Genomic DNA, 11,232 nt, shown 5'->3' on the forward strand with positions numbered 1-11,232 from the left:
TAGAATTGCCTGATAAGAAATTGTGATAGAAAGGCCTACTGAAATTAAGACAACATAATTTTATCCTGACGCCAGCTAGGTGAGGTCACCCCCAGGCAGGATGCACGGTGCTGACCTCATCCTGCTGCCCCATGGTAACTATCATCACTGTTTTATTTCTCACTTAGGATTGTAAAGCAAAATAATCAATGATGGTATTTATCTTGCTATAAACAAACACTCTGTCAGAGAAGACAAAGGCTTAAAAGGAGATTTACCATGGCTACACACACACTTGCAAGCATCAGCAGAAAAAGAGATGGAGAAGCACAGGATATGATTTATGCAAAGTAGTAACCAGTTATCCATCTGACTGCAGCACATCAGAGGACACCTGGGCTTCTGCAGCTCTCAACTGGTTCACAAGACCCATTGTAACATATGTGTCTGAAGATCTCTTGGATTTCATGATGAAAGGTTTCTTCACAAATGTAAAGGGGAGGTGATTTTTTCCATTTTTCTCTAGGAGTTATCCACATAGGGCAGGCATGCAGAGACCAGCTCCGTTTATCTTCTCAGGGTACTGTCCAGCTTCCAAGTAGCATGGCTCCAGAACATCTGGGCCTGGAGCTGATCCACAACTCATCCATTGGAAGGACTTCTTGATTAGGAATCAGGTCACAAGTCATAAGAAATCTAAAGGTCACAGGTGAAAGGTGCTCAAGATGCAGAACCACTGTTGGACCAAAAATCTCCTCTGGAATGTCACAACCATAATGAAAGATGTATATCTTGAAAGAAGCAAGGAATGGATTTTATATAATTTTTTGAAGTGGTTGTTACATCATTTGTGGAAGAAACATCCACAAAAACCAACCAAACAAAAAAACCCAAACCAAACAAAAACCCAAAACAAAACAAAAACCAACAAAACAAGAAAATCAACCTAACAACCAAAAACCCCCCAAAACCACAAAAAAAACAATTACAACCAATCACCAGCATATTATTTGTAGAACACACCAGATCTGAAAATCTTGTAGGAGTCAACATTTTATAGATCTGTTTCTGTATTCAGAAGAAAAAATACATCAGCCTTTTGTATACGCTTCTTTCACTTGGCAGTAAAGGATCATAACATTTCAGCAACCAGAGGTGCTGGATCCCCACTTAGACCTGTGCTGCAGGAATGGAGGCTTACAATAGCTTAAATAAAAAGGGAGAAGGAAACATGGCAAAGTGACTGTTGCTCGAGATCTTCCACAAGTGCTAAGAGAACCCAGTATGTTTTGATCCTGGGAACGCCAGCTAACTTTTTTATGTTTTGGGTAGAAAGAAGAACCCTACTGCCCCCCAAAAGTTTAACTAGTATGACTTCATTGCCATTTCTTCCAAATTCCATGCAACTGGTGACAGTTTCCTCCTTCCCAGTAAGTATATTGAAGCATTAACATCACATCACTGAATTTTTACATACTTTACACACTATTTGGAGAGTAAAGGAGGAACATTTAAGTTCTTATCCACAATTCCTGTGGAGGAGACCAACAATGGAGCTTCCCTGTAGAATGAGATCCCTGGGCAAAGGGGAAACCACCATGCAGCACACACACATAACTGGGGAGAAACTGAGCTCATGCAAATAAGTGGGCTCTTCTGCACTGAGGAAGAGTCTGGAGGGCAGCTTTTAGGCAGGGTCACCAGTCAGAGGAAGCCATGAATCAGTAAGAAAAAATGCTACCTGTTCTCATTTGAGTCTTGCTCTCTGGGAAATAAGATTTTACATTCCTGTAAGATAAACAAACAGAATAACATAGGGCTCTGTTGTCTACCTGTTTTCCTAACAGCTGTCTGTGGGGCTGCTGATTGGCAAGATACTTGGATCAAAGACTGGGAACAAATATTTTCATATCTTCACCCAGCAATGTTATCATTAAAAATAATCAAAAACCACTCCCCACCTTCCTTCCCCACCAGGGAAGGTTTTGCATCATGCCCTTCCTGCACTGAGTCAAAAGGCAGAAGCAATCTCTTCTCTGTACATTTCCAACAGCTGTTAATGCCATAAGTCAAACAAAAAGGGTTGAAACTTTTAAAAAAAATGATGTGAAGCTCCAAGAATATTTGAGAAAATGAGATGTGAATTTCACAACAGTTAACAGTTCTGACAGTTCTAACTGTCAGAACAGTTAACAGTTAACTGTTCTGACAGTTAACAGTTCTCTTCTAATCGCTTCTCACTGCCATCTCATTATTTGCTTAGGGCAGGTCTACATGGGATGAATAAAGCAGTCTACAGTCACATCACCAGCCCACCTACTTTCCTAAACATTCAAATGCAAAATAAAATCAGCCTCTTAAATAAATGCATTACAAAGTGTCTAATATTAAGTATCTCTTTGGACTCTTGTTCTATTTGGAACCAGTCAACCCTGTGGATTAACAGATTAGGGCAGACCTGACACAACTACTGGTAATTCCATTTAGATTGTGATGTTTAATGGATGTAAAATACATAATCAGCCCATGAAGGGTGGAATGAAAGCCACTGTCACTCTGTTTACCAGCCTGTCTCTAACTGAAAGGTGAAGTTCAGTTGTCCCATCTGTCACCTACAACTGAAGGACTTTTGTGTACAGTGTTAGGACTGCACTGGGACAGAGACTTGCAAGGGCCAGCATTTACCCCTTGCTTAACAATTTCCCAGCCAGTGCTCATTTTCTTTGCTTCTTTTGATGGCTGAGTGAGGCACTCAAGATGCTATCACAGTCAGTGATTTATCAGCCAGCAGGTGGACAACTTCCATGTACAATCATAATCTATAACATATAACAGCAAAATACCCATCTTCAAGCATGCCAAGGCTTGATGCAACATCCTTTTGCCTACACGCTTCACATCAAAACCAACTGTCCTAGTTGTTGCATGTTGAAAATCTGCCCTGAAGGTAAGATATAAACTGTTCTCTGAGCCCCTTGCCACAAACTATCACAAGCCCAATCCTCGGGATCCTGGAGTGTTGCCAGCCCCTCCTTCACACGCTCAAGCAGACCCTGGCCACCCCTCACATCAGCATGCAGCTTATCACACCATATAACCCACACAACACACAGAACTTAATGTTTCAGTGGGTCAGTTGTCCTTGAACCTTTTCTCAATGTGATTAGGCAATGCTATTTGAGTATTAGAGAACCACTGGAACACACAGGACATGCAAGTCTGCATTACTTGTATTAAGTTTGTAATGTGATCGTCTGTGCTCTGCTGAGCCTGCTGAGATACTGAGAAGATACTAAAAACTTTGAATCAGGAAGAAAACTGACCTAACAAAAAATACTGTTGGTATTTTACATCCTACAGCAGACACAACACTGACAGGAGGAACTGGAAAGGACTGTGGAAAAATGTGTGTGGTAAGAATAGTCTGTATTAGAAATAACTAGTGGAAGAACACTGATCTTACAGTAACAGCTGACAGAACAGCAGATTGAGGCTCACTACGTTATTAAGGAAACACATAGAATTTTCTAGGAAGACAATACAAACCTCTTGAATATGAAAACATAAAACTGCAAAAATCAAAAGTGCATTTTAAATGTTTCCCTCATCTAATAGCAATATTTTTCTGTCATTTGATTTCATGAATCAAATTTCCTGAATCTGATTTTCTATGGGACTAGAAAATCAGAGCTGTTTGACTAGAGTTGATTTGGTTGCTAAACAACTGGTAATTGATCTCCTCTGGGTTTCAGCAATGTGTGCTTTAAGCAGCGAGCTTGCTACTTTTCTGTTTGAAAGGTCAGGTCTAAATATTAACCAAGTATTTAAAATGGAAAAAACCCCAACAACCTCAACTTAGGGAAAAAATTTTAAAGACAATTACTGATCAAGATCTGTGGTTTTTAAAAATCATTTTAAAAAAACAGTGATGTAAGAACACAATTCAGATTGCTTCTATGAGTCAAAAATTTCCACCAGGTGTCAACAAGTTGAAGTCCATTCTGTTAAAATATTAATTTTAGTATTAACACTATTTGGTGGTATGATGATACAAGTCCCCTCAGGACATGCTCCATCTAGTCTTTACTTACAGAGGTTTGAGACCTACTCTTAGTTCTAAAGAGCCCTCCTCATTTAAATACCTGTTTTGGATTCATCCTACTTGCCATATTCAACTACTGCCTCAGTCACCATTGCCCTGAGCAGTGTTCAGTGTGCTCCAGCAAACCCAACAGACTATTCCATGATGCTTATGCCAAAGAATACTAAAGAAGTCTAAATATCTGATAAAGTAAATTAGACTCCATAGAATGTTGCAATTAATTGATTTATGATTTAAAGATCTTAAGTCAGTATGGTGCAAAGCCCATTTTAATAATATGTGAGGGAAGGCTGCGTGTGTTAGTGCCTCAGGAACTCTTGTGGATACTTTCAAATTATTTTTCAAAAGCTTGGAACTAATTTCTAGTTTATATAGTCTATAATACAGTCTTTTACTTTTGTCAATAAGATTTCCCTAATAGTAACCTGAGCAATATACACAATTAGAACTGAAATGAGCTTCAGGTTTGCTTTTAAAAGTTTTCACAGCCACTGGCAAAAATGAAATCATGCTTTGCCTGCCAAAACAAACATTATTCAGTTTTCCTCTTTTCCTTTCAACTACTACCAAGCATAACCAGGTTTAACAGAGATTTGACATATGTGAGCCATAAAACCCATACTCATTATACAGAGTCCACATCACTACCAAGAGTTAGTAGAGGAGAGCAATCATTAGCTCAACAGTAGCTTTCATTATTAATCTAGAGCTGTACACATCCAAACCATGATATCCTGCTCTGTGTTGCCATTTTTTCTTAGTGGGTTATTTTTGAAATGAGATGTTCAGCCACTGTACCTCTTAAGGGAAAGAACTGAAACTACTTTCAGTTCCAGTTACATTTAGGTGACAACCTCAGTGCCCTTCCAAGTCTGTAATTTCTGTATTGACACTCCGTCTTCTCAATGGCATTCATGCAATTTGAAGCAATCTGGGGGACGTTGTTATCCAAGTCATTTGGAACAGTCTATACCAAGTGCCTCATGTCTTGTACAAACCTCATCTCTGACCACCCTCTGTCTTTGGGAAAATTTGAGGGTAGTGAGACCTCTTTTGGAAGGCTTGTCATCTTGAAGGAGAAAGGAAACTCTATCTATGCCTCATACATAAAAAATTGCGTTTTGATCTATCTGGGGAAAACGGGGAACAAATTAAAGTCCACATAATGGCTCTGATAGTTCTTAGACTTTGAGAAGGCCTTGGCATTGTTAGTCAGAGGTGGTGTGCCTGTAAAGGGCAATGTGATAGCATAGGAGAGGATTGCTGGAACAGAGCTTTACTTATCTTACTCTGCTTGTTCCTGGAAGAAAATGGCAACACTTTCCCCAGCTCTTTCTGAGTGCTCTGTTACAAGACCACAGAGGAGCTATATCCATTATTTCCTCTTTAATCTCTATAGGAAATCTGTTCAGGAGGGAAATATGTAAGAACATACAATTAGCAAAACACTGTCCCCTTTTCACCTGAGCCATACATTTCTGCTGTCGGGTACTGACAGTATGTTTGATGCTGTGAGTTTCATTTTCAAGTATTTAACCTTGCAGCCTTAATGATCTCTAAGAACAGCTACATCATGGAATTTCCTAGACCTTTTTATAATGAAATATGTACATGTGTGTATGTATATATATATATATCTACACACAGAGAAAGGAGTTAAAAGTTCAGGTCTTTTTGCTTCAGTGATTTGTTGACAAAGTCAAGCACTGTGACCATATTCCAGATTCTGAGACAATCTGAACCACTTGTGTGTGCACTAAAGTGCACCAGTCACTGGCAGAATTGCACAGAATAGAAATCCCTTGGAAATCTGTTGACTCCCTTTTCAAAATCAGTTAAGAGCCTATAAGAAACTCCTCTTCCCCGTACGGGAAATCCTAAATCCAGATTCTCAGACTCTGGCTCAACAAAATATTTATTCAGGGTTATTTGGAGTTTAAGGTGTTCCAGCCACATCACAACACCCAGCCCATGTTGTGCTGACAGCACTGTTCACAAGCTGTGTTGTGAACTGAAGAGCTGATCAAGCTTTCCAAGAGCAAACATTAGAAGCTACAACACTTGCATGACCCATTTTAAAACAGCATTGTACAAAAGCAGCAGTGCAGATGCCACTGGGAGTGGAAGGCCAGAGGGAACATGTGATACTTTCACATATGGGCATGAATGAGCACTCAGGACTGGGAACTACAACTGAGCCTCAAGCTCTGCTGCTTGAGGGCACCACCAGGTCACTGCAGCAGGATGAAGTGCTGTTTATCTCACCTGGATAAAGCAGGAGATACATTCACACTGCCTGACTAGTCTAAAATAGTCTTAGGCCACATAGAGTTAGGGCTTCAAGCACTGTCTACCATCACACTCAAAGTAACAATCTCCCTGTGTAGACAAACATATGCAAATGAAGAGGTGCCATGACCCTTTACTAGAAGAGATCTAAACCGTACCAACACAAGAATGCCAATGTAATTACTTCAAACTAGTGCTTTGCCCACATAAATAAATAACATTTCAAAACAAAATGGCTATCCCAGTAGGAAGAAAAGGCACAAAGCCCAGGACTAATGTTTGCTAGCAAGTAATTCGTCTCCAATAATAATACAAAGTTTGAGCAGTTTTCTGCAAAATCCTTTCACATTTTACGTCGATGTTCACTGTATGGGTGAGACTCACAAATACATGTGTGATCTTTGCAGCTATGCATTTGACTAGCATAGCTTATGCAAAATTAACTGGCTTCACATGCCATGTGATTTTCAAAGTCACGATGTAGATAAAGCAAAAGCAGGCAGCACTGGAACACTTACCAGTTTGATTCTTGCTGGGGACTGTCCTGTGCCAAGAATCTAACACCTACATTAGCCAATACAGTATCACAACACAAGCTGCTCTGCAAAGGACAGTGACAGGTGCTGAGAATCCAAAGTCCTCAGTATAAACATTTCATAGGTTTTACTTCAGAAAATCTCTGCTTTGATGCTGTGGACTGTGTTAGGTATGCTCCTGGAGTGCCTCTTCTCAGAGGCTTCAGGAAACAGTTGAATTTTCACAGGAAGTGGAATTAATTTTATATGCCCTAAGACTGCTCCCTGATATCAACCAAAACAAAGGGAATGAAGACAATTGGATGGTTTGCTTCAAAAGCATGCTCCTGCATCTAACTAAAACCCTGCAGACCAGACATCCACAGAATAAGAATGCAAGAATAATTTTCTAAAGAAAATAGATTCAGTCATTTTCCCATCCTCTGACCCGTTCACAATCTTATATTAAACACCGTTTCAATTTTATATATGAGATGGAGGTTCAAACTTTAAACAGAAAGGAAAAAAATCACCACTGCCGAAGTCCACGAAATTGCTGCATGGAATGCAATAGTAATTTTGAGAAGGAGCTGAGCTGGGAGTGTTTAATTAAATGTAACCTGTATGCTGGCTTTTGCAACTATGTTCCCCTCTGAGAGATCTTAAAATTCTCCCCAAAAATTCTAATTCTTTCTTTTACCTACAAGAAGAGTAGGCAAGTCCTAGAAAGACAAAGCAGTACAAGCAGGTCTGGAGCAGAGGAAAGAGTGAATTCAAACCTTGCAGCTTCCAGTGGTAGCTCTGTGTTGTGCATGCAGGACAGCTGTGTGCAAAGAAAATGACCCAAGAGGAAGCATTCCAGGTTTTCTGCATGTAAATGATTGCGCAGCTTCAAAACCAACGGATGATGGATGCTGAAAATAGCATTTGAATCTTCATCCTACGTGCATCTGTCATCAGACATACAGTGACCAAGCAGCTAGCGAGATAAAAGGAGATTTGGAACAACTGTCACCCACTGCAGGCAGCCAAAGTGTGACTTCTTCCAAGAGGAAGGAAATCGGTAGGAAAAAACCAGCATTTCTTTGATGTGATCTTGTTGCACACAAACAAATGCACAGGAGAATGTGCACTGGAAACAGGAGAATTTTGTGTGGGTACAAGTTCCACAGCTGATAGTTTGTAGCATGGTGCAGTCTGTAATTGGAACTTCTGTGGATAATGGCAGCAAGGGTAGGTCTGACTGTTCGGTGAGTCATTTGATTCTTACAGTGAATAACATGAACATGCCCAATGATATCTGGGTCTGGGATTGATTGGGGGTTTTTCCCCTCTCTCTTTATAAAGATTAAATCAACTGCTGTGAATATGCACATACCAATTTGTTTTCACCAATTAGATTTTGAATGACACCTTTCAGTTAAAACAGTAAAATTCTAAGTTGAAACCAGACCTTGGTTAATGAAGGGTTTCTTGGTGCTTAAATCAAAGGCTTGAGGAAAGGAACTTAAAAAAACTTGATGAATTTTTTCATCCTTCTTACCCCCCGAACATTAAAAAAGGAGAGTTGTCTCTATTTTATCACAGATGCCCTCTCAGAAGTTTCTACTGGTTAGGTGCAAATGTTCAAGAGTGACATCTGATTAAGTTTGGATGGACTTTTGCGGAGGACAAAATGTAAATGTATTTGAAAATACAAAGAGGCATGAGTTAATTAGCACAGTACAACCCTTATCAAAGCAGTAAAGGTTCATTATCACTGTATAAACCTCCTTCTAAGAGGACCCCCTACTCAGTCTGCAGAAATGTGCTGCTTTGATGTGTTTTCTGAACAAAAAGAAAGGCCATAATGTCGAGGGTGAAATATAAGGAGTGATGCTCTATGGTGGAAGGAAGGAAGCCACTGGAAATCCAGGCAAGGAAATTTGAAATGACCCTAAGAGGGTTTTGATGAGAACTGGGTAATTAACACTAAACCCAGCAGGATCTCTAATGGTCAAGAATAGCCCCATCCTTAGTTTTATTTGCCTTCCTTGTGGCATTACATCCAGCAGCACAGGGCACCTGGGTCATTATGCTCCCTCTGTGAATTGCTTCATGGTATGGCCAAGTCTCTATGAAGGAGTTCTGTCCTTGTGTTCTCATCCCTTGCCATAAATGCCTGCTCTGACCCCACAGTGACCCAAACCAACAGGAAAAACACCATTTTGCCAATCTACCTTTCAGTCAATTTGAAAACTAGTTGGAATGACCCAGCTGGCTGCAGCCAGTTGCACCTTGACCCAGCTGTACTGTAAAATCACAGCACTGGGTGGGAAATCCAGCTTTGCTGGACACGGCCAAGCGAGGCATTCATCCTGAGCAGCTGGGTGAGGCAGGCAGACTACACTTCATTACAGAGCTCACAAGAGAAAGCAGTAATTACATGAACACAAGCTGTATTACCTGACCGTTGCTGCAAGATGAATCTAAGGTGTCATGCGGAGCGAGGCAGTCCATCAATCTTCCATTCCGCCGGCAGCCCAGGTGCACCAGGTCTTGGCAGTGAGCATGGCAGGTGTACTTGCAATCTTGAAACACGCCACACAGACACACACACACAGAAAAAAAGAAACAGAAGTGGTGTTTAGAATTGAGGTTGCTGCAGGCAGAACCTAGCAGTGAGACACATCCTCATTTGCTGCGTGACCTCAGAGAAACTACCACTTCTTGACTGAATCTCCCTCTCCACACATAAAGATAATAATAGCTACGCACTACTGGAGATGTAAATTCCCCGGAGTGAAGGTGACAGTGCAGCACACCTCCCAGTGTCACACTGACAGGGCTGCAGTTAAGCAGTTCTTTAGTTAGGTCAGGGCTGCCTCAGTGAGATACTTTTGCAGAAAGTCCATGCCACAAACTAGGCATTAGATGTTGTAATGAAAGCACAAAAGGGGCTGTTCTCAGAAAAGACACAACATTTTTGATGTACAGATAAAAAATTCTACCCACATTGAATTACTGCTATATGGTTTTATGTGTTTTAAGCTCCAGGTTCTCTTGAGAATATGCACATGAATATTGAAAACAGAATGAGTGCCTTATCTGAAGCCTAATTAAGCTGGTAATACATGAAGTTGCCTTCAGTAACAATTCAGAAATTTCAGTTGCTGGCTAGCAAAGTCAACTGAGAAGGCTATAAAAAATGTAAATTCATTGTAATGGGGGCAAATGACCCCACCTCTAATAGGAAATGAGTAAGAAACCAGGTGACTCATATGCTCTTTAATCTCAAAAGAAGAATCACTTTAGGAGTATTTGCAAAAACAACCTGTATTTTCTCTGAAGCCTTGTTATGTTTGCTAGTTTTCTGTGTAAGCTGGGCAGAGTTCATGATGCCACTTTTGTCTAGCACTGAATGTCACTTTCTATTTTTAGGTTTTAAATTGCTTATAATTTTGCCAAAGAGCAACCACTTGTACTTGAAGTTTCCATGCTGGGGAACATCATGCTGTTTCTTTTAGAATATTTCAGCTAAAACAATTCAGCCATTTCCAAGAATGACTTTTAGAGGAAATGCTTTGATTTTCTCTAACTAAACTGCATTTTAAAATAATTTTTGTTGTTGCAAGAAAGCTTTATACTGTCCAGATTTATAGTAAAAGATGAATTCTGGATGGTCTTTTTGTTCCTTTACCAGCCTCTCAAAATGCTCAGTTTCCCTCATGTTTGATTAGATTCCCATTACAGTTCCTGAAAAATAAATTCTTGAGCATTCCTGTTTCCAATTCATATTCTTCAGTGGTGTTATGGGGCAAGACAGCAGAGTGTTCCCTGAAGTGCTGTTCCTCTTGGCTTGGGACTGGATCTTTAATGTAAGATCCCTTTACTGGCAGATCATCCAAAAGTAAAAATTAAATGTGGATAAGGTGTAAACATTCAATCATATTTCTATGTCTGATACAGAATTTATGCTACACTTGCACTAAGGCAAGATTAAATACATTTTATTTGGCACAAAGTCAACCCGTTAAAACTTTTCCAATACCAGCAACCCAGCAGAATGAATCCATCCTGGATCAGCACTCTGAGACAGATAACTGGGATGTTTCTGATTATAAAACAGACTGACTATATCACAATTATGTTACTATGTCTTGTCCTAGTTCAGCAGGAGGGACCAGCTAACCCTGTGTGGGGGTGATCAAAGCTGTGTATTCTACCCCCTCTATTCATTCCCCAAGGTCAATGGGCCATTAGCAGCAGCTGCCCAGGGAGCCATTATCACCTTCACACCCAGCCTGAGGGGGGCGGAGCTGCCAATGGGCCATCAACAGCTCAACACCCCCTGGCTCCCAGAGTTAA

The 11,232-nt window shown here is 40.4% G+C and overlaps 1 protein-coding gene across 1 annotated transcript in view; it reads right to left on the reverse strand.

Annotated features, from left to right (window-relative positions):
* Positions 1–9,390, reverse strand: part of RASSF3 (Ras association domain family member 3) — a 75,284-nt gene extending 65,894 nt beyond the window's left edge. The window contains exon 1 of the mRNA XM_071552294.1: positions 9,331–9,390. Coding sequence (XP_071408395.1) covers positions 9,331–9,384 — 54 coding nt within the window. The 5' untranslated portion in view covers positions 9,385–9,390. The remainder of the gene's footprint in view (positions 1–9,330) is intronic.
* Between the last annotated feature and the right edge of the window lie 1,842 nt (positions 9,391–11,232).

The sequence above is a fragment of the Pithys albifrons genome, chromosome 3 (genome assembly GCF_047495875.1).
Source record: "Pithys albifrons albifrons isolate INPA30051 chromosome 3, PitAlb_v1, whole genome shotgun sequence".
NCBI classification, from domain to species: domain Eukaryota; kingdom Metazoa; phylum Chordata; class Aves; order Passeriformes; family Thamnophilidae; genus Pithys; species Pithys albifrons.